This window comes from Balaenoptera acutorostrata, chromosome 2, assembly GCF_949987535.1.
Source record: "Balaenoptera acutorostrata chromosome 2, mBalAcu1.1, whole genome shotgun sequence".
NCBI lineage: Eukaryota > Metazoa > Chordata > Mammalia > Artiodactyla > Balaenopteridae > Balaenoptera > Balaenoptera acutorostrata.
The window spans coordinates 55,660,872-55,685,109 of record NC_080065.1 but is presented as its reverse complement, the minus strand read 5'-3'; the positions used below and the strand labels follow the sequence as shown (position 1 = coordinate 55,685,109).

Here is a 24,238-nt window from a genome sequence, read left to right as displayed (position 1 = left end):
ACTCCACCCCTCCCACAACCCCTCCCCCTTGGCAACCACCAGTCTGTTCTCTATGTCCGTGATTCTGTTTCTGTTTCATAGGTTCATTTGTGTCATATTTTAGATTCCACCTATAAGTTATATCATGTGGTATTTGTCTTTGTCTTTCTGACTTACTTCACTTACTATGATAATCTCTAGTTGCATCCATGTTGCTGCAAATGGCATTATTTCGTTCATTTTTATGGCTGAGTAGTATTCCATTGTATACATGTACTACATCTTCTTTATCCGTTCATCTGTCGATGGACATTATGTTCTTTGGTAGATTCTAAACACTGGATGTGAACCCTAAATAAAAAGAACACCACAGCACTTTTGTTTTCTTATGCATTTCAGTTATAACATTAAAGTATGAAAGAAATGTGAGTTCATTCTCATGGATAATAATGTAATTTTATTGTGTGCAGCCTTTTTCACACCAAGTATTAGTTTTTCTATGTGAAATAAGTTAAGATTTAAAATGATAAAGTTATTGTTAAGGAGACGCATTGGACGATAGAAAAAGCTGAAGAGAGTTTTTGCCTGAAACTGGAAGACAGAACAGTCTGGAAAAAAACAAATATGAGAAAAGTATCATACATTACTCAGACCAAACCCCCTTCCCCCAAAAAAACCCAGCTTCACGGACCTGAGGTGGTGATGCTGAACAAATGTCAGGGAGAGAGGGCCAGGCAATCGTCTCAGAAGGGAGGGTGGGATTTCCTGTGATGTTAAGGGTATTTGCTTGACAATAATAATCTGAATTTTCTTCTGTGTCTCTACAGCTCTTGATTTTTCCTGCTGTCTACAGTTTGACTATACAGCATAATATTTTTTTTTTATTTAGCACAAAGTCCATTTGGACTAGAGAATGGAAAGGTTCTAATTTTGTTCCTGGCCAGCAAAGTCATACCTCAGGTAAACACTGGACAACAATTAGAAGTCCTGTGAAGAATGCATACATTCAAAGTTACTTTTTTTTAATTAAAAAAAAAAATTATCCTGTTTTGGTTTCTTCATTGAGTAGACTCCTAGAGGAAAAATAAGTATGTGAGTTTCCTGGTCTGCTGCAGAATTGGAATTTAGGCCTACAGTAAAGAGAATTAAAGTGATCCAAAGGTTCACTTACAATCACCAGACAAAATAAGCCACGGAAGAGCCTCCTCGCCATGGCTGAGTGGCAGCACACATAACACTTGGGGCAGCCGTCCTCAGACACTTCTGTGCAGACCCCACTCCTCTCCTGGAGTTTCTGGACTCTTCATGTTCTACATCAGCTTCAGCTCTCTTCCTGTGGCACTCGAGGTAGACCTTGTGACATGTCCACCTGCCACTTCGGGTGAGGGGTACAGTAAAGGAGGCAAAGTCCCTACCACTTATTAGAAACATGAGAAGAGAAAAATGTCCTTGGACTTGCTTTAGTGTTCTAATTGGCAAATATGCAGAAAGCCTGACACTCTTGTATGCTGAAGTGGAAATGAACCTCTAATCCAAGATCCAAAATTCTCTAATACAAGATATTAAAACCTGCAATATGCATTAGGTAATTTCAGCTAAAACTCATAATTTTCTGGTGTTCTCTGACTGGACGTTAGACAGAAAAGACTAAACCAATTGGAATAACATTATTCAAGTGTGGCAGAAAGTTGGAAATCAGGAGGCCTGAAATACAAAGATAAATGCATTACTGAGGCATATTCCCCTGGCCCTGAGGTACGCAGGCAAAGAGGTCAGTCACACTTTACTGGGAGACAGAGTCAAAGTGGATGCAAGGCTCCGAGACAATATTTAACAGAGGAACGTGGTGATTCATTTATCAGTTCAGAAATCCCAAGTACAAAACTTCAAGATATAAGAAGGATCAAAGTATATAATGTATATGATTCAATTTAAAAATTCTTAGATAATAGTAATCTAGATTACAACAGTAAAAAAATCAAATTACATTCATATGAAACTTTTATAAAAATGAAATCAAATCCATTTTTATGAAATTTTATAGTACAATTATTTTCTAATGGGTCTTTTCTTAGGTCACAGTATTTATAATTCCATTTACATCTGTATAATTTTTCAAATCAAAAAACAAAAGGAAGTCAGTAGAAATCTACATTTTCATTTGCAAAACTCCTTTCAGTTTCCAGGCCAGTAATACAAGATGATGTCAGCTTGTCCTCCAGACATGGACTGCTCCCAAAGATCCCCAGTTTACGGAGCATGCAGGCCTCTACTCATTAGGAACGCTTTTTGGTTTGGCTCACGTTTCAAGAAATTCTGGAGCATGTCCATGCCGTCCATAGATCCCCCAGGTTTCAGGATTAGGTTTCTGTATTTCATTCCAACCTGATAAAATAAAACATGCCTAATAATTCATGGTCATAGCAATTTCCCAAATCTCTAGATACAAAAGAGAAGAGAAGAAGGGACTTCAGCTTTGTCTGGATGTTCCCTCTGTATTATTTATTTACTTTGGTAGCTAAGAGATCTGGAGCTTAGACCTTGGTCTTCCACACTTCCCTTTATTGCTGTCTTGTCTCCTTAGACTCTTAGCAGCATGCTGACTATGTGAGCAAACAGACAAACAAAAAATAGCCAAATGGAAGATAGAACAGGCTCCTATTTGCCACCCCATCCCAAATGCGATTTCAAAAGGGTTAGTAAAGCAAGTGTTCAATTAGGCTACAAACAGGGGTTCAGTATACCTGGAAACAGTAGCCCAGCTACTGTCAAAATGGCTTCTGCTATATTTTTATGAGGGGCTCATTAAAAAAAACCTTTTTCCTTATGGATGGGGGTAAGGCAACAGCACATGTCCCATGGTGTAGGGTAGGACATTTCTGTGGGCCCAGCATGGGGAAGGAGGACCTTTGTAAAGTTTTCTTTGGGGACAAGGTCTGGAATTTTAAAACACATCATAGTTCTTCTGCCTTTATTTACACACATACATGAGCAGATAAAGCAAAAGAAAACAACTGTAATTCAGTATCAGCATTATTCAATATTTTCACCGTCCTTTTAGGAAAGAAAGGCAAGACAATTCAGTGAAGCCTAATTCTAAATCTACGCATAAAATAGTTCACAGAGTAACACTCAAATTTATATCCATTATATCATTTGAACAATCACTAATAGTCTCTCCAAGTACATAAATAGCTTGAGAATTTCTGGAGACAAAAGTAGTCTCATTTTTGATTTATGACAATGATTCTGCTTGGTACAACCATCAGAGATAAGTCTAGTCAAACTGTTAAGGAAAATAAAATGTTGATGAATGAAATCCACCAGGTTAGATACAAACCTACTTAATGTTTTACAAGGGTTGTAAAATCAAAACTTTCCGGGTTATCTTTTAGTTATAAACAGAAATAATCTTCAACTTATTAATGATCTACAGGCAAAGAGCTAACTTCACAGATGGGCCTTCATCAAGAGTAAACAATTAGTCAAAGTTACTTCCTATAAACTCTAGAGAGCACTGTCCAGTAGAAATATAATGTGGTCCATATATATCTTTAAATGTTCTAGTAATTGCATTAAAAAAGGGAGGAAAATAGGTAAAAGTAATTTTAATGAAATATTTTATTTAAACCAGTATATCTATAATGTTATCATTTCAACATGTATCAATATAGACTGCTATTGAGATTTATTTTTTGTGGTATGTCTTCAAAATCTAGTGTGTTTTTTACATTTACAGCACATCTCAATTCAATTCTTCAGAAGCACTGGCCACATTTCAATGGCTCAGTAGCTACATGTGGCTATTATACAGGTCTGGGACCTAGCGAGTAGCAATCTTGTTGCCTTATTTACAAGCTTTGAGTAAATTTTCTTAAAAAGTGCGGGCCTGTAATCACTGATATTGGACTTCCTGAAAACCCTGGTAATGACAGTTTAGAGCTAGATCTAATTTTGTTTAGAAAAAAAAAAAAAAAGATATGTCATTTCTTGCTTGGTCTGCATCAATTAATTACTGTTAGAGTAGCGATATAGAACCTAAAATATGAGTGATGGCTATTCTCATCATAGACTTTATTATTCTAAGAAGTAGCAGATCAGAGCTCTTGAGCCCAACACAGCTTACCCTGCTTCCCTTTCTTTCATTGCCCAATGTGTCTAAATTTGACCAGTGTTAGATTAGTGGGTGGGGTAAGGAAGGGCAGTTATCTCTGGACAAAGCAGTACAGGAAGAACTTAGAAAATGTGAATTAAATTGATCTGAATGATAAAAATATTTTAAACCACTTATTACGGAAAAATTAATAGTAGAGAGAACAGTATAGTGAACCCTCTTGTACCTATCATGTAACCTCAATTATTAATATTTACCTGCAGAAATTCTTAATGCTCAAGATCTGAGAGTCTTATTTATTAAAAAGACATACTTCATTGCACAAATATTATAGGAACAGTAATGAAAATTTAAATAAAGTAAAAAAAAATTATCACCAAAATGTGGACATCTGCCAGAATATTCTCATTTTGTACAGAGAACTGTAGATGTTGGTAGTAAAGAAAAGCAAGCGTTAGAGGAGCTGCATGTAGCAGTGAAGAGCCAACTCATGCCTCCTCTGCCGTAAAATCACTGTGGAGCAGGGCACCGTTTGGTCTCACAATATGTGGCTCAAGGCAGTGCAAGTCCTCCCCTGTTTATAGCTCCAAACAAGTTGATTCAATTTCCTGAATTACAGAGCAATCGTCTTTTAATAGTTTCATTTCCTTTGCAATGAAGTTTGGAGGAGAGTTTAAGAGTCATTTTGGTAATCGGATCTTGCTTTTCTTTAAAAAAAAAAAAAAAGTTAAGCAAATTTGTGTGTTAGGAAGGTACCGGCTTCTCTGGGCGAGAGAACACTGTTTGGGAGACATATGCCACAGGTGGAAGGAGTCTTTGCTGTGAATTGTTCTACTGTTTATATAATTAAGGAACTGTAACGCTGAGCAAAGCAGGAAGAGAAGCTCTTAGGCAACCACTAAAAGTTTTCATGCTAAAAAAATCGTTCAGGGGGATCTGCATAGCGCAGGAGCTCCTCTTAGTTCAGGGAAGGAAAATCAGCAGCAGTCACCTCTGTGGTTTTTACTCCTGGAAGGTTAACATGTATCTTTTGGCAACTGTGCAAGTCCTCTCTAACACTGATGTTTTCTTTCCTTCTTTTCTTTTTCTTTATCTATTTATTTTAAAAATTTTATTTATTTTTGGCTGTGTTGGGTCTTTGTTGCTGTGCGCCGGCTTTTTCTAGTGGTGGTGAGTGGAGGCTACTCTTCGTTGTGGTGTGCGGGCTTCTCCTTGCGGTGGCTTCTCTTGTTTCGGAGCACGGGCTCTAGGCGTGCGGGCTTCAGTAGTTGTGGCATGTGGACTCAGTAGTTGTGGCTCGCGGGCTCTAGAGCGCAGGTTCAGTAGTTGTGGCGCATGGGCTTAGCTGCTCCACGGCATGTGGGATCTTCCCGGACCAGGGCTCGAACCTGTGTCTCCTGCATTGGCAGGAGGATTCTTAACCACTGTGCCACCAGGGAAGTCCCTCTTTTTCTTTTTTTAAAAATGTTCAGATGATTGATTGATTGATTGATTGATTGCCAGGCCATGTAGCAATGTGGGGTCTTAGTTCCCTGACCAGGGATCGAACCTGTGCCCCCTGCAGTGGAAGCATGGAGTCCTAACCACGGGACTGCCAGGAAATTCCCCAACACTGATGTTTTCTAAAGCAGGATCAGGAGTTTTGGAGTCAGGCCCAGGTTTGAATCTCAGCTTCATCCTCACCTATGTGGCCTTGGGCCTTGGTTTCCTTACCTGTAAAGTGGGAATATGCCTACCTCCCTCAGTGTGTGAGGAATTAGAGGAGATGATTTTAGTGCCTTGCCTGCTCCCTAGAATCATTCCTGCCATATGGTGGTATTCAATAAACCTGAGTAGTCATCCACCCCTCCTTTCATTTCCCTTCTCCTCACACGGCCCCTAAGTTCAGTCACTTATACACAGTCAGGGAAACAAATGCATTCCTGTTTTCAGCATTTCCTTAAAATTAGTTCTGTCTCCTAATAAAGCTAGAAAAAAGCACAAGAGATTTCATCTCCACTATTAGTATAAAATAGAATATATAGTTCAGTAGGAATACTAAGAAGAGACAAGGCACTCATTTTATGCAAGAATCTATGCCCGGGGGCTTCCCTGGTGGCGCAGTGGTTGAGAATCTGCCTGCCAATGCAGGGGACACGGGTTCGAGCCCTGGTCTGGGAAGATCCCACATGCCGCGGAGCAAATAGGCCCATGAGCCACAATTACTGAGCCTGCGCGTCTGGAGCCTGTGCTCCGCAACAAGAGAGGCCGCGATAGTGAGAGGCCCGCGCACCGCGATGAAGAGTGGCCCCCACTTGCCGCAATTAGAGAAAGCCCTCGCACAGAAACGAAGACCCAACACAGCCATAAATAAATAAATAAATAAATAAAAATTAAAAAAAAAAAAAAAGAATCTATGCCCTTTATTTGAGGTCATATTTTAAGAGCAATCATAATTATCCGAATGAAGCACACCCATCATCTACCAACAATGAGAACACATAAATTGGGAAACAGATTGGGTCTCCTACCATCTCTGGCTTCTCTGAAGGAGCACATGCAAGCTCCCACAGCCTTCCAACCCTCCCTTCTTTCTCCTTCCTCTTGTGACAGACAGGGAGTGGAGCCAGGTATCTCCTTCCTACACTGAGTAACAAGCAACAGGGCAGAAAGCATCCGCCCAAGGACAGGTGATGCCGATCAGGCACCTCCCAGCCTCACCAGCTCACTTTTAAAGTGGACTTTGAAACCTTTCCTTCCGCAACTCATCTGTAAACTCCTTTCCAACAGCACATACTTTGTTTTTTATGAGTGAGGGTGGGGAGGTTGAGGGCAGAAAAAGGATACCTTTGACAACATACAGGAAGGAGGGAGAGAGTGAAAGATTGGTGGTGATGGAAACAAAGAATGGTGGTAGGAATCTTCCCTTGAGTGAAAGAGGTCTTCTGGAAACCTTAAGCGAAGTTTCAATTTGTGAGGATGGAAGAATAAATAATTATGGGGAGGGAGGAGATCTGGACAAATAAGGCACCCTGGGAAGTCGTGTGTAGTAGGGGGACAGACGAGTGGAAGCAGTTGGAGCAACTACCAGTTGGGCCCAATAATAGTTAAATGTTCTGAAGCAGAGGATGAACACCAAGATGAACAAAACAGTTCCTATTACAAGAGCCTTATGATCTAGGAGGTGAGATAAAGAAATAGACAATTAACAAGGCAGATTATTAGAGCTCTAAGAGAAACACAAAGAAGGGCTGTAGGAACACAAAAAGGAAGAAAAACTGCTTCCAGCTGGTTGGGATTCAAGGCTTAGAAGGTCTGGCATTGTAAATATTCAAAAAGTAGGTTGGAAATCAATCCCATTTCCTTCCTTTGTCCCTTAAATCAGGCAAAATTTAATGCTGTTAGAAAAGGTTGAAGTGTAAGAAAAATCAGCTTTGGGGTGGTAGACCGGGAAGCTGAAGCAGAATTTAATCCATTTGTAAGGACCGTCAGGAGAGGAATTTCATATTCTCTCTTAGCAACATATTACAGCAGGAATTGGTCCTAGGATTCTGTTTGAAGAGTCCTGGAATACTTAGCTTTATAAAACACTTTCTGTCAGGTAATTCTTTTCCTTATTTAACCAAGATTCTTCCTATGTTTCTGTGTCTGTTATTGAATGTAAGATCTAGCTCCTTCCATATGGCATTGTGGATAGTTAACACTTAACTGTCTTGACTTTCTCAGTATTCCTTTCTGCATGTGATACTTGCTTGTATTTCTTCTTCACTGATGGAAAAAAACAAAGCTTAGCAATTACTCTAAATGCAGAAGAGGAGGAACATCATTCTAGCTTAACAATATAATTGCCTTTGAATCCACAGTGTCTATTACCTTTTAGGAAAATTTCCCACAATGAAGTTGCCTTATAAAAAGAAATGGCCTGGGCTTCCCTACTGGCGCAGTGGTTAAGAATCCGCCTGCCAATGCAGGGGACACGGGTTCGAGCCCTGGTCTGGGAAGATCCCACATGCTGCAGAGCAACTAAGCCCGTGAGCCACAACTACTGAGCCTGCGCTCTAGAGCCCACAAGCCACAACCACTGAAGCCCGTGCGCCACAACTACTGAAGCCTGCGCTCCTGGAGCCCTTGCTCCACAAGAGAAGCCACCACAATGAGAAGCCTGCACACTGCAACGAAGAGTAGCCCCCGATTGCTGCAACTAGAGAAAGCCCGCCCGCAGCAATGAAGACCCAACGCAGACAAAATTAATTAATTAATTAATTAATTTTTAAAAAAAGAGAAAAAAAGAAATGGCCCTAGTTAAAATGCCCTCATTCTTTCAACACTACGATTAGCTGCTAGATTTTGAAACTACATTTGGCAACCTTAAAGTGCTCCTGAAAGAGCTAGAGTTTGCTGGAAAATGTTACTCCCAAGCAGATCCCTTCCATAGTTATTTAAGAGATGAGTTGGAAAAGTAAAAGGTACGTCTGTTGAGACAACTTCTCCATGTTTACTAGAAAAGAAGGCTTTAGGTAATATTTAACAAACTAATTAAACAGTCAAGATGTTACACCTATTTACTATGAAGAACATAGAAAATTACAGATAAAACCAGAGGTAGCAAACTTTTAGGCTATTACAGGTAAGTGGCCAGTTCTAACACTTTGATAGAGGCCATCGAAACAATAAAAACGATTGTACTGTAAAATATTCTATTGCTAACATTTGATATTCAGAAGGCTGCAGGTTTGTATTTGACCCGTCCCATTACTGTTTCCCCAGTGAGTAGCACACTTTCTACAGTTCTGCTTGTTAAGATCTGAAATGGTTCTCAACCAGACCCTGGGCTTTGCAGGATGGTAAGAGGTTACAGAAGGAGGGCCTAGAGGTGTTCTTTTGTCGATACTAATGACCATGAACAATAATGTCAACAATACATGATCTTTCAGCCCCCAGCCTCTCTAGAGCTGGGGACTAAGAAGAGCAGGCACTGACTCCTTGAAGGGGCATCCTGTTATCTTCTCAAAATGCTCCAAATATACACTAGGGAGTGTGAGGGGCCTTGAGACAACAAAGTCTGCATGATATATTGTGACTGCTCTGATTCCCATGACTTCAGATCAAATTCAGTATTTCTTTATACCACAAAAATTCTTTCCCTTCATCACAACATAGTTGTAATAATGACTGAAGTTTTTTGTAGAACAGGATTGTTATTCCAAAGTGTTAATTTTAAATAAATGGATATTTGAATTGTGTAAATTGGGTGTTATTTTAGAGCAAACATTTGTAAAAATAAAAAAAAAATTAAAACAAAACCAAACAAGCAGTACACTGTAGGAGGGAATAGAATGGCTATTTAAAAAGCTGTTCCTGGGCTTCCCTGGTGGCGCAGTGGTTAAGAATCCACCTGCCATGCAGGAGACACGGGTTCAAGCCCTGGTCCAGGAAGATCCCACATGCCGTGGAGCAACTAAGCTTGTGTACCACAACTACTGAGCCTGAGATCTAGAGCCCGCGAGCCACAACTACTGAAGCCCGCGCACCTAGAGCCCGTGCTCCGCAACAAGAGAAGTCACCGCAATGAGAAGCCTGCACACCACAACGAAGAGTAGCCCCCGCTCACCACAACTAGAGAAAGCCCGCGCACAGCAATGAAGATCCAACACAGCCAAAAATAAATAAATAAATAAAAAATAAAAAGCTATTCCTGTAACTGCCACAGCAGTGAAGAGCGTGAGGGTGGGTGCAATGGGATTCTCCTTGGCCACTGGAGCCAGACTCACTATCGCTGTGACAGCAGGGGAGCAAGAAATGACATGATAGTCCAGAGTATTTAATAGGAAGGAAAAAAGAAGGGATTAAAGCCAGCTTCCTGGCATAAGATGAGTAATAATACATAGTACAGCTGAATTCAGAATTTTAGTAAAACTGAAAACTGTTTTTAACATCACAAGGCAACAACTCCAAGTTGTAGGGAATCTTGCTTTCTCCACATTCAACCCAGCCCTTTTGTCTGAACTAAGAGTAGGCTGGCTGCCTGCCAAGCTGTGAAGCCTGAGAAAACAGGAGGTACATAGAAGCATAATGGCAGGGATCGCTCCTGCTGGACCTGCAGGTTCCTTGGGATCCACTGGGATCAGTACTTTGGCTGTTACCTTGACAGCCGGAAGAGGAGAGGAGACAGTGGAGGCTTCTGGGGATGTGGTCATGTGAGCGGACCAGGGGTGGTGAAAGAGGTGCTGTAGCAATTACGCCAGGAAGCCTCGCCAACTACTAAGAGTGAGTGGAGGTCATAATTGTACCTCTGCATATCTGGACCTTGTGTCTCTCTAAACATTGTTTTCTGATTTCTATAATAATTCATGCTCTATGTAAAAATATGAAAAAGCTCTATAAAAAGTACAGAAAAATATTTAATACTCAGAAACTTACCACTCAAAGATAACAACTGACAACATTTTGATGTACTTTTTTTCTGAATGTATATTTTAAAATCAAAATTTGCGTTCTATGGTGTAAAATATTTTATAACCTGATTTTTTTCATTTTGTATAATAGTTATATTAAACATTCCAGACACAAGAAAAAGCTTATTGAAACCCTTACCCCATGCCAAAGTTCACTCTTCTGTTCAGAGAATGGAAAGATCACTTCTGATTTCGATGATCTGGAAGATTTCATTTGAATAGGGCCTTTATGAATGGTACGATTTTGGACAGGCATAGACAAGGAAGGCATACGTTTTAGGTGGAAGAAGTACAATGAATAAATTTGTGAAGGAGGAAAGACGCAAGGGAACATACAAATTTGGCTGACACACTGGGAGTTCTGGGAAGTGCAGAGGGATTTGTTTGCAAAGCTAAGGGCTGTGACAAAGAGAGGAATACCAAGAAGCAGAAAGTAAAACAAAAGGTAGATGAGGGCCTTTGGGAGTTGGCTATTGGATCATCAGTGGTAGGTAACTCTGGAGGGAGGGTAACTTTCCAGTTCAGTTGGTGGAGGCAAAAGCCAGGGAACAGAGGTTTGCAGAAACTGTTTCTTACACCAAGAGAGTAGGCTGTGAAAGGAAGAACAACTGAGTAGTAGCACTGAGATTATCAGAGTCAGTGGTAAGTTTTTTTCCTGAGATGGCAAACCAGTAAGTCTTAGAATTATAGACATGTCTCCTGAGATAGGAGGAAAGAAGATAAATATTGAAATACAGAAAGAGAAAGAAAGATGAAGGTACTCACTTTCAATAATCTTAATGTTCTTAGTACAGAGGAGAGAGCATCTGCTGAGAGAGAGAGAGAGGGTGGGGACCCCAATAAGGTAAGTAGAGCAGGGCTGTGGAGTCACACTGGGGGTCCAATGCAGGTTCGACAGCGTGACTCTGCAGTGGGGCATTAAGTGGAGCCGCACGATCTTCCCCAGAAGACTGAATCCCAAGGTCACCATCTCTAAACGAGACGGTAGAGGAATCCAGGGCTGGGCACTGGCTGAAGGTCATGCAGGAGTCAGGGTATTTATGAGAACAAGTTAGTGGTTGATCATTCTAAGTGGGGTGGCCAGGGAATGGAAGGAGACTTACAGGGACCTAACAGCCTGGGTAGGGTGGGACTGAAGATGCAGGGATTGGAAAGGTTAGTCTATAGAATGTAAGTGTCCTGGAGGTGGTGTTTTGGGGGCGAAGGGTGGGGGGAAGGGACGGTGGCCTAAATTACATCAGTGTCTTTCAGTGCATATGTGTAAGGTAGTATGCAATCTAGAAACATAAAGTCTGGAGAACAAGTCAGTTGGTTGAAATAAGCACAGAGAACCTGATTCTGATAACTTGTCCTTCTAATTTCTAAATCAAACAGAGGGGGAAAACACACTGGAAAATCCATCAGCCCTAGAAATAATCTGACAGCTGAGTCTTCAGCAAGAGTGGAGACTGAGGGGCTGTAACTCAGGAAGGTCTGGCTGGCAGCCACCTGGCAGTCAGTTCGCTGTACTCAGAAAGGAACGGCTCAGGTTAATGAAGCAGCTTAAATTACTTAAAGGCATTTAGGTTACAAACCATGTAGTAGGCGGCGCATGCCAATCACAGAAAAAAGGGTGTCTTCCACCGCAAATATATAATGAAAGTGTGTAGAGCGTATCAAAACATAGGCAGACCATTTATATCAGGAGGGAGTTTACCTTTCTTCCCAACCTCCCGTAAAACTAAAGCACTGTATGGCACATGCCAAAACCGGCAGCTGTAACTGCTCAAATGCATAAGCAAAGCTTTGAATTTTAATTATGCAACATGTTGGAATGTTAATAAGCAAGAAAATGCAGTAGGGTTTTTCTTTAACTTATAGGATTAATCACTTACACAAAGCAGCTTAATGATGTATGATGATGTGAGAAGATGCCAGACTTTAAAGTTAAAATTTGTTAGCAGATCTCTTCCTCTAAAAATCTAGGTGTGATAAATATTTTTTTTTACTAGGAGTTAAAGGGGAGGGGGCAACTACAGAAGTAACAAAAGGAGGGAAAAAAATACAATACCTCTGGATTCATTATCCCTTCTTCTTTAAAACAGCTGTAAAACATGTCCATGGAAAATACTTCACTCCAAAGATATCCGTAATATTGGCCATCATATCCCCCCGCCAAATGTCCAAAAGTTGCTGGCATATTTGTGCCTTTAAAGAAAGATACATTTCAATCAATGTGACGGCAAATGTTAAATAGCAGGTTCTCAGCTAGCTAAGGTTTCCCTATGGGGAGTCCGGCTGTGGGAGGAGACAGTGATAGGTCCTCACCTCTAGTACTCCCTGAGTTTATGGGTGCCGTTGGCCAAGATGTTTACAAACTTCTCTCCTATGACAGCTCCACCTCAGAGCTGGTTTCGGCCCTAAGCTCTGGAATGCCTAACAATAGTTTCAGAGGCTTTGTCCACACCTATCAGACAACTCACTCCTTTCTTATCCCTTAGACACATATGTGTCTTACAAATACTCTAATAATATTAAGCCTACTCTTTGTCACACCTATTTATATCTGAAACGTATCAGTATGGCACTTATTTGAGGTTCATAATCACTGAAAAAGAATTCTTTACGTGAAGAGCTAAAAAGGTCTTACCAATTCAATCTACCTCTAGGGCTACTTTACAAAAGGATTTTGTCAAAGTGGCCTGAGGCACAAAGTTGCTGTTCAGTCTACTAGAAACAGATCACAAAAGAAAGCGAGCAGCCTGGATGAACTCAACAGGACTATTCTGACCTTTAATATCGCTATAAAATGTGACTGACTCAATTAAACAACAATTTCTTTGATGGAAAAAACTCACCTTTCCAACTACGTATGCACGTACAGCTACATGTTTGCTTAAAATATACAAATATAAACCTAACAGGGGCTTCCCTGGTGGCGCAGTGGTTGAGAATCTGCCTGCTAATGCAGGGGACACGGGTTCGAGCCCTGGTCTGGGAAGATCCCACATGCCGCGGAGCAGCTGGGCCCGTGAGCCACAATTGCTGAGCCTGCGCGTCTGGAGCCTGTGCCCCGCGACGGGAGGGGCCGCGATAGAGAAAGGCCCGCGCACCGCGATGAAGAGCGGTCCCCGCACCGCGATGAAGAGTGGCCCCCGCTTGCCGCAACTGGAGAAAGCCCTCGCACGAACCGAAGACCCAACACAGCCAAAAATAAATAAATAAATAAATAAATAAGAAAATCCTTAAAAAAAAAAAAAAAAAACGTAACATAGCCTATATCTGAGCATCTCCCACCCACTCACATGAATCTCATTAATAATACCAGGTTAGAAACTGCTAGTCAAACTGCCTTAACTGACCTCAGAAGCAGAATCAGACACAAGGTAGAAGCTTGTGCCTTTCTCTCAAACTGCCCCTTCTGGCAACATCTTACCGAAACCCTAGGGAAGTCACGGTGCATACAGGGAGGGCAGAGCCAGGCGGTGCTGCCAAACGCAGTGGCTTTCTCTGCTCTGGGGTGGAGGCCGACTGCTCACGCCTGATCACACTAAAATGCTGCGAAGCTGGTGCCGCCTCCCCTTCAAGCACATTTGGACAGGATAACTCTGAGGACAGAGTATGCTGACCTGAAAGTCATGGCCTGATTTCAGAAATCAGAAACAAATTATATTAGGCAACCTGCCTGACCAACTCTACCTTGTCTGGCAGTGTTAGGAGTATACCCTGTGCTTCACAGGAAGAGTGAACTTTTAGTGATCGTATTTACGTACCTGGAGTAGCTGCAACGCCTAAAATTTCTGTGCAGTATTTGGCATATTCACTTGCAGCATCCAGCGAAGTGTTGGTATGGAGAGACTGATCAACTTTGCTCAAAACAATCTGGCGTAAGGTCAGGAGACCTGATAACATAAGAACGTTGGACATGTTTTGGAGAAGAGAGAACTATGTGTTCTGACCATAGATCATAGATTTCAAAAACTGATTCCTGTAGTACTCATTGCAAAATGGGAGCAAGACATCTCATTCTATTTAAGATTTTAAAGGAGATGTATTTTTTTTTTCTTGGACGTAATTTCAGGGTTCAGTATTCCAATATACGTAGCAGTCTTCCCTTCTCATATTAACGCTCTGGGGGTACTATCATTACAAAAGACAAAATAAGTTCTACAGAAGAAGATGCAGCAGGCCTCTTGCCTTCTGAGAGGGCCCACACTCAGTCCGTGGAGAGTGTCTCTCTCATGGCCGCTCTCACTTTCTGAGACGACCCCATGCTCTGGTGCCGCTCTTGCCTTTTGAGACGGTCCACATTCTGTCTATGGAATGTGTATCTCTCTAAATAAATCCACTTCTTACCTAAAAAAAAAAAAAAAAAAAAAAAGAAAGATGCCACCAATCCTCCATTAAGCAATTCTAGTTTGTTTTCTAAAATTATAAGTCATACCTGTGTTGACCAGTCTAGAAGCCACAAGTTTTTCAAGCAGATCATCTGTAATAGGGCTTCCATCTTTATAATGTTTTGACAGTCTTCGGAGGGAATCAGCATCCCACACCCAATTTTCAAGCATTTGTGATGGCACCTCTACGAAGTCAGTTTCCACATTTGTTCCACTAAATCGTGCAAAGTCGGTCTAAAAAGTAAACATAAAGGTCTTTTTTAAAAAGCACTGAATGAAAACTACATATTTGATGAATTATAATTAAGACTCACCAAAACTTAAGTCAGAATCAGAGTCAACTGCTTCTTTGAATGCTTAGGATCACCTCAAATTTAAATGAAAATAAAACACAGTAGCCAAGCAGCCTGAAAAATAACCCCCAAATACCCTATATTAAACTAATATTTCATTCTTTTGAATCACAGAACACACTTGAAACAATCATTCAGAAATCATAACTGAAAAAAATCAGTCTAAGTTAAAAGAAGCCTTAAGCTTTGAAAGTAAAAGTATTTTAGAAGAATTTCCCATTAGAATTCCCTGGCAGTCCAGTGGTTAAGACTCTGTGCTTTCACTGCTGAGGGCGCGGGTTAGATCCCTGGTTGGGGAACTAAGATCCCACAAGCCATTCAGCGTGGCCAAAAAAAAAAAACCCAAAAGGAATTTCCCATTAAAAATGAAGAGATCCATAATCTAAGACAATCTCTCCCTAGCTCCCCTTTCTATTTACATATTTTTGTTTACTTAATACATGCCTTTCTGGGGCATTCATCAGTCTATTATTTTTTTTTAAAAATTTATTTATTTATTTATTTGGCTGTGTTGGGTCTTTGCTTCTGTGCGAGGGCTTTCTCTAGTTGTGGCAAGCGGGGGCCACTCTTCATCGCGGTGCGCGGGCCTCTCACTGTCGCGGCCTCTCTCGTTGCGGGGCACAGGCTCCAGACGCGCAGGCTCAGTAGTTGTGGCACACGGGCCTAGTTAGTCCGCGGCATGTGGGATCTTCCCAGACCAGGGCTCGAACCCGTGTCCCCTGCATTGGCAGGCAGATTCTCAACCACTGCGCCACCAGGGAAGCCCCATCAGTCTATTATTTAACTACTCAAGTTTTCACCTAAATCAGTTAAAGAGTTAAATTACAACATTACAGACAGATGCCCTTTTCATGTGTGTGGTGTTTTGTGTTCTAAACTTTATATAAGTGTTTCTAAGACAACCGTGTTGTAGAAAGCCAGAGTTGTACCTCTCAGATTGAGTAGAAGATGTTACCTTAAAACAAGAAGCCCCTTCAGTGGGATTTAGCACTATAATAGTTGGCAAGTGAGGTGAGTTAAATGCAGCTATGAGAAAAGAGAAACAACTGATATACTCAGAAGTTAAAGTACCCACTGTAAAAATAAGGGACTTATTCTGAGGGTGTGGGCTAAGTGTTAAAAAAAAAAGTTTTATTTAAAAAAGGAAAGTTTAGTAAATTGTTGAATCAGATGTTAGAAAGCTCTTGAGCAGAAAGATGGGAATTCACTAGACAGGCTGGTGTTTTTCAACCTTCACACCGTCCAGAGAACTCATGTAAAATTGCCATTGGCAGAGGAATATTTAGCATTTACCCAACTGGGTCAGCAGCAGAATGGGGGTTATTCTGTTATCTTTCCCTGAACCTCTGTCCTGTTTCCCTATTTAGACGCTCCACATCCCAGTCTTCTCTCTCTGACTTCATCATCCCTGGGGCTCTAAATGGAAGGAAGGGAAAGGAAGGGGACTTAACCACTGGAGAAGGCAGCAGATTGGTTGCCAAATTAGCAGCAAATAACCATTCTGTTTTTGGCCCAGGGCAGAGGCACAGATGTCAACGCCACCTCACATTCTGCCTTCCTCTCTTTATGAAAAAAAATGTTTTGCTTGACTTCCTATTATAATTGTGCTGATTCTAGATATGAAGAGCTGCAACTACTGAAGGGCCAAGGGAAACTAAATTCACTAGGCACTGGAATTAGGTAACCTCTGTTTGAGGACAGGTAAATAATTTTTTAATCCCAATAAAAAATTCTTACAGGGAAAGAGTCAAGGGCTCCAGAAAAATGAGTATATTGCCACTTTCTTGTATATAATCTTCTAAAAATAACTACATCTAACATTATAGATGAAATAATTTTATACAATAATTATAATAGCCAACATCTATGGAGACTTTACTATGTCAGGCATTTTGCTAGGCTCTTTGCATGGATTATCTGATTCAAATTCCAAAACAATTGTATAAAGCACTGTAATCTCCATTTATGAGATAAGGAAATTGAGCTATACTGAGATTAATGGTAGAACTAGGATTTTAAACCTGGTGGTCGGACTACAGAACCCCAATTTTAACCACAAGCATTATTATACCGCTCTATCTCAGAGAAAAATCAAAGAAAAAAAGGCTAAATTACAATGTGACAAATTGATGAAATCATCTTAGATCTAGTCTTATATCAAACTTGCCTTTAAGTGAATAGTAAAAGCGAGGTTTCAGTGTGCTTCCTTAAAAATCTGATTTCCTCTATATACTAGAAGATATAGTATCTTCTAGTATCAAAGATCAAACATGAGATTGAGGTGTAAACGCCAGCCTTTGTAACCAACTATCCTGGATTTGGGATTCTGTAATACTAACTGCATAGCTTTCTAAATATTATAGTTGTAAAATAAGTAAATAAAGACAAAATCACACCATCAACTATCACTGTACAATATTTTGAGAAAAATATAAATTTTGTATATCCTGCTTGTGTGAACATTTTTTGGTTAGCGTTTGCTGATGAGAGGGAAAATCAACCCCAAATAACAATAAAATGTATGTGCGTATTTGGTGGTGGCGGTGGTATTTCAGAACCTAAAAAACATGAACAAATGAATAACTCATGAGTTAAAATTAAATTAACACAATTCTGTCACGCAGAGTAGAGAAGAGAGGGCTTATTCTATCTGAAGCCACCCTGTAGTTGGGGAGAGAGCACAGCACATGAATGAACAGATCAACAATGTCTTCTAAAGAACAAAAGGAAATGTTTGCTAGGAGTAAAAGCTAAAAATAACTCTACTGCTTACTAATTTCCCGAAAGTCATGCTGTTTCTCTGTGTGCCCTTTGGGCAATACCATTTAAATATTTTCAAATGAGGAGGACAAAGAACTTACAAAATCCAAAAGCTCAACTTCCAGCAAATAACTGAATTTGAAAGTGCTAAGGAATCCACAGTCAGTCACTGTGTACGTCCACAAAGAAACCACGGGCAAGTCTTAGGATCCAGCAGCCTGATGGGGGCCTGACGTGCAAAACAGCCTGGCTGTGGAATTCCATTACTCATTGATGACCAGCCGGCAAATACCACTCCCCAGTTTTCAACTGTAGGTTCCAAAGAACCCAAGAAGTACTTTATACAGTTTTCAGCACGAATAATTCAATGGTGTTGAATATAGTACCTTATGAGCATTATTGCTGCAGGAAATATTCTGACAATAAAAGCCTAGAAAACAAGGTAAACTAGGTTCCTGTTTGGTTAGAAGTTCTCGAGAGGAAGAAAGTTGTCTAAAACTATGAGACTTTTCTATATTATCTTTTTAAACAGACAGTCGGATGCCTAAAATATACTCCGTTATAGATTTTTACAACAAATGACTTGATGCTACAGAGATTAATCTCTCAATTGATACAACACAGTGAGAGCTGGAGCAAAATTATATAAACTAAAGCTCAAAAAGTTATGCGAGCTTTAAAGACCAAATCCTATATGGGTTATTGTTCTAATTAAGAGACTGGTTGCTTTTAGCATTTACAAAAAGGCAGTTGCTGAAGTCAGTAAGTGTACTGTGCTGAGGAAAAAGAACAGGGCTCAGGAGAGCGGACCTTGGTTGTCTGAGATGATCCCCTATTGATTTCTTAGCAGTCATTCCATGTCCCCTGTCTGATCTGCCCCTAAATCCAGGGATGATGAAGTTTAAGTAACAAGGCATTGGAGAAAAAAAGTGCCACTGTCTCCTAGGCTTTGCTATAAACAGAAGGTTAAAGGTCATACTTTTAACTTCACATATACCTAGCAATCACTGGCAATGAAAATAGTAATAAAGAGAACCTGAATAACACTTTGTTAACTTTTACAACAGCCCTATAGTTCCACAGGTCAGTATTACCACCATCATTTAAGACGTGAAGCAACACATTATCTGCAGAAGATTTTTCTTTTTGACCACGCCACGCAGCTTGTGGGATCTTAGTTCCTCAACCAGGATCGAACCCGGGCCCTAGCAGTGAGAGTGCCGAGTCCTAACCACTGGACTGCCAGGGAACTCCCTGCAGAAGTCTTGAATACTGCACCTTAAATTCACATGCTCACCCCCAAACTGGCTATACGTTCCTGACTACTACTTCTTATACTAAACTACTTCTTTTTAGAGGAAAACAAAAATACTATTCAAACTCAAATGCTAAGAATAACCCTATATGTATGTATACCTAATTAAGAACTGTACCTCCAAAATCCAGCACATGCACAGACAGTTGTAGATGGTCAACTAATCTTTGTGAAATAAGTGAAGCTGTGAGGAGAATGCTTCTGTGTGAAGACCCGACCTTGAACAACTCTGAGAGAGTTCTCTTATTCTCATACTTGACCTCTTAGCTTCCCACCCAACATCACCTCTCTACTCTGTCTTCTTTCAATACTTAATCAGTATATCATTTGTATCATTTTACTTAATAATATTCTGGTTTTAATTTTTTAATTGTTACATTTCATATCCTCACACTTAACTCTAAACATTCAAGATACTGTATCTTTTGAACCCCATTCTACCATATCTAGTATAACAGGTCAGACACAGTAGATAATAACTCTGTTTCTAAGGAGTCAATGAAACATTTCTCTTTTAAACAGATTTTTCTAATTATTTAAAAAAATGCAGAAAATACAGTAATGAAATGAAAAAAAAAGTCTCTAAACAGAAATAAACAACGTGTATGCCATCACATTTGGTTTATGACTTCAGCATTTATTCTATGTACAGGTGTCTATGTGCTTGTGTATGTAAAAACAAACACACAAATATTCAAATAAAAAAAATTGGATCCTGAAAGAAATTGCTCCTAACACTGATGTTGGAAACTGTAATAGTGTGCAGGGTTGGGGGCAGGGAGTAGAGGCTACAAGGTTGTTGATAGGTCTTCAGTGTACTTCAGGACTGAGACCTAAAAGGTCAACGTACACAGAGGGAAATGTGGAACTAGATAAACTCATCATTCCACACAAGTTCACATTGAGATTGATTTAGAGGGAATGCGATTTAAGAAACTTGGGAGAAAGAAGTCCATCCAACAGGAATACACACCTGGGAGCCCGAATTCAGACCACATGACATAATGCTGTCTCCACCACAAGGATGGGGGGATGCAAAGAATGGTTACAGGCAATAAAGTAGAGGGGTGAGGAGCACGGTGGTCAGATCTTGGGTGAACATTTAACCTTTCTAAGTCTCAGTTTTTTTCCACTTGGAAATGGGGGCAATAATAGTATAATAATAGAAGTAGACAGGTAAACCCACTTCAGAGAACACTATAAGGATAAAATTAATTAATGAATGTAAGGCGCTGACTATGAAGCCTGGCACATGGTCAGTCCTCAGTGAATCTTGGCTGCTATCATACTTCTTGGCCTGCCCAGTTTGCCTGACCGAACATGATCCTGGCTCGTCTGACCAAGCCTGTCCTCGGCTTCCTCCAAGTACCTACTCCTTGGTGTTAACGCTGAAGATAAATGGACCCACGTTTCCCTTCGACTAATCTTCCACCTTTGCCAATACGCTAAACTGCTCATTCTGTTGAACTCCCTGGTGTTCCAGTGGTTAGGACTCTGTGCTCTCACTGCCGAGGGCCCGGGTTCAATCCTTGGTCAGGGACCTAAGACCCCTCAAGCTGTGTGGCTCAGACAAAAAAAGAAAAAAAAAAAGATACTTTCAAAAATAAATAAATACATAAATAAAGTGCTCATTCTGCTCCAGCTCCAGGAATCAAACTTCTAAGTAGGCAGTAATCATTAAAACAAAACAAAAATACAAACGTGATGTTTTCCAATCACCTTCCACAGATCTTCACCCAAAACCCATGGCGGGTAAGCATTTGTGAACTCTTTAAAATCTGAAGGGACAGTGCTTTTCCTCATGGCAATCTTTTCCCCCGCCTCAATTGGACCTGTATGCTACTTATTGATTTCAAAAGAGTTGAATTATATATAAGCATAGTTACAAGAACACTTCAAACATGTATGGTACTTTATTCTTTCCCAAGTACCTTTTCACACATTATTTAATCTCATCAGCACTCCAGGGAAGCAGATATGAGAATTGTTGTTGTTTCTTATTTTATGAATAAGAAAAAAGAGATGGCCCAAGGAGGTCAGAAAACGTGCCAAAAGTCACGTAGCCAGGCCTACAAATACACGGGTGATTTTTAATCCAGTGCTCTTTTCATAACACTAGGGTGCCTTCCTAACTGATATAGGCTACATTTATTTAAAACAACATCTAATCCACAATATTTAAAGCAGACAAGATGCTCTACTAGTCTTTAGATGAAATAACAGATTATGTGAAATGTGAAGTTTTTCTTTCACTTTAATAAGGCTTTATTGTGATTCTCATGTGTTGCTTTAAAATAACGATCTCTAACAGTCTAAAACTCATTACTGCTCTTAATGCACAACCAACACAGAGACATCACAATGGAGGCTGTTAAGAAGCATTACTCTTCTTTTCTACAGGAAGTTCAAAAGTCCAGCGATTACTGACGCCCAAACCACAAGAAAGCCATGAAACAGGAACAGATACTAAGGATGCCACCTCCTGACTGCTATCTTCAAAATTATCTACCCTGTAGTGTAAACACAAAAATATGAGTGAAACTCATTCTCTTGAATGATGAGATAGTAGACACCTTGAACTAGTCCATCTACATGTTTGAAAACTGGATGTTCCTGCTGACATATTTAAATATTACTATGACAAGCTCTAGCAAGCTCTTCTGGTCATCAAACTTGCAAACTGCCACAGTGGAGAACTCAAACACTTGGCTGCCATATCTTAAAACCAATCTACTGAATATGTATGGCAAACTTATAAATTCACTATATATTTCTCAGATAAGTCAGAAGTATTACTGAACACAGAAACTATTAAACTCCTTTTTCACTGCCATCTACTTTAGGTCGGTACAAAAGGTTTTGAAATCATTATAAAGCTGCAAATATATGGATCTGCGTCTGTTTTTTTTTTGTTTGTTTGTTTTTGTTGTTTTTTTTTTTTTGTGCGTCTGTTACTTTTAAGACAAAAGCAGTGATCACTGGTTTCAAATACGTTACTTTAAAAGATCTTAAAACGTTACAGGACATTTGAAAGGATTAACAGACAAACAAGAGATTGTTCGAAGATAATGTCATTAGGTGATGACCACGCAAGGGACTGTACTAATACACTATTCATCTGTATGACACATTTCGTGTTCAAGAAGGTTAGGCAAATTCTAAGAACTGAATATAATCTACTGTTTCAAGAAAGAGACATCATTCATCATCAGTATATACACTGATTCATGTATATATTCATATGTATAGTTGTCATATATATATGTTCATATATATAGTTGATTTATATATATGTGTATATATGAAACATACATGTATTTCATTCATCAGTATATATATTGATCAACAGTAAATATGTTATCAGCAGAATATCAGTATATATACTATCATCAGTATATCAGTATACATACTGATTCATATATAGTCATGTGTGTAGTTCAGTCATATATATGTTTGGTCATATATATAATTATATATTCATATATAGTTCATTCATATATATATGTATATACATTTCATTCATGAGTCACAGAGCTTTAAAATGAAATAATACCAAGACAGTTATTTTCCAGTACTAAAATGAGTATTACAAAGAATCAAAATTACTGTAAGAAATGAGAATAACAGAGTTGTAGAGAACTGTATCGTGAATACATGATAAGCATACAATATTAAGGTTATAAGAGGGCTGTGTTTGAACACAAGAACATGCATCAAAAGCATGGAAAACCCTATTTGAGGATCAGTATTATTTTAATAAATGTGATTAAGACACCAAATTACTTCCTCAGAAATCATTAGCTGATAATCAACATCCAAATAAAGGAGGAAACTGCTCTAACCCAGTTTTTAACTTGGAATTCAGTATGGTCTGGGCTTCAGGGGGTCGGTGTGCCTTTGAAATTCCAGGTAGAAATCTGACTGTGTAAGTGTATGTGCATTTTTCTGGAAGAGGTATCTATAGCTTAAATCATATTTTCATAGATTCTCAGATCCAAAGAAGTTAAGATCCACTGTTCTAAAAGCAGACTATTGTTTATCTGTGTACAAATACATAACTAAGATCTTAGATAATCTAAGTAACCTAAGTCTGAAATTAAGAAAAATATTTGACTTTTCCAAATTATTCATAAAATCACTTGAGAAAAATGGAACCTAGACTTATCCTAATTAAAGGAAATGTCAGTCATAGAATGAACACTGATGGAAAATAAATATTTCAGGAACCCTATTGCTGTGAAAATAGACTTTAAAATTACCTAAGAAAGAAAATTTAGGTTATTCTGAAAGCTTTATTTTCCTTGGATTAAACAGAGAGTAGAAATGGCTATATCAGTATATTAGGATTTATTTATCTGAATAGATTCATATCGGAGTCCCCTCTGTTTTTTAAAATAAAACATGGAAACACCAGAATGTAAAGATAAAATGTTCAAAGAACTAAATACTTTTTTTTAACAAAAGTGATAGTAGTATTCTGAAAAAGAGTGGGTACATTTTTGGTTATTACAATGATTAGGGGCTGCTCTGGGCGTGGGATGCTGGATGTCCAGGACTGAACTGTACATGTCAAGACAATAAAAAATTGTTCCCTATTCTGCATGTCATTCATATGTCCTGCTGGACATTCATATAAATGAAAAATCTATAATTAAGTGAGCCTAGAAACTAACTCCATTGCACATATTTTTTTTTTAAACATCTTTATTGAAGTAAAATTGCCTTACAATGGTGTGTTAGCTTCTGCTTTATAACCAAGTGAATCAGTTATACATATACAATATGTTCCCATATCTCTTCCCTCTTGCATCTCCCTCCCTCCCACCCTCCCCATCCCACCCCTCTAGGTGGTCACAAAGCACAGAGCTGATCTCCCTGTGCTATGCGGTTGCTTCCCACTAGCTAGC

General features: G+C 39.5%; 1 protein-coding gene across 2 annotated transcripts in view; it reads right to left on the bottom strand.

Annotated features, from left to right (window-relative positions):
- Nucleotides 1–1,962: 1,962 nt before the first annotated feature.
- The window catches only part of NLN (neurolysin), a 97,525-nt gene continuing 75,249 nt past the window's right edge, over nucleotides 1,963–24,238 (bottom strand). For both annotated transcript variants that reach the window (XM_007176017.2, XM_007176019.2), the window contains 4 exons: nucleotides 14,951–15,137; nucleotides 14,280–14,408; nucleotides 12,578–12,714; nucleotides 1,963–2,364 (listed from right to left, as the gene is read on the bottom strand). In XM_007176017.2, coding sequence (XP_007176079.2) covers nucleotides 2,230–2,364; nucleotides 12,578–12,714; nucleotides 14,280–14,408; nucleotides 14,951–15,137 — 588 coding nt within the window. In that variant the 3' untranslated portion in view covers nucleotides 1,963–2,229. The remainder of the gene's footprint in view (nucleotides 2,365–12,577; nucleotides 12,715–14,279; nucleotides 14,409–14,950; nucleotides 15,138–24,238) is intronic.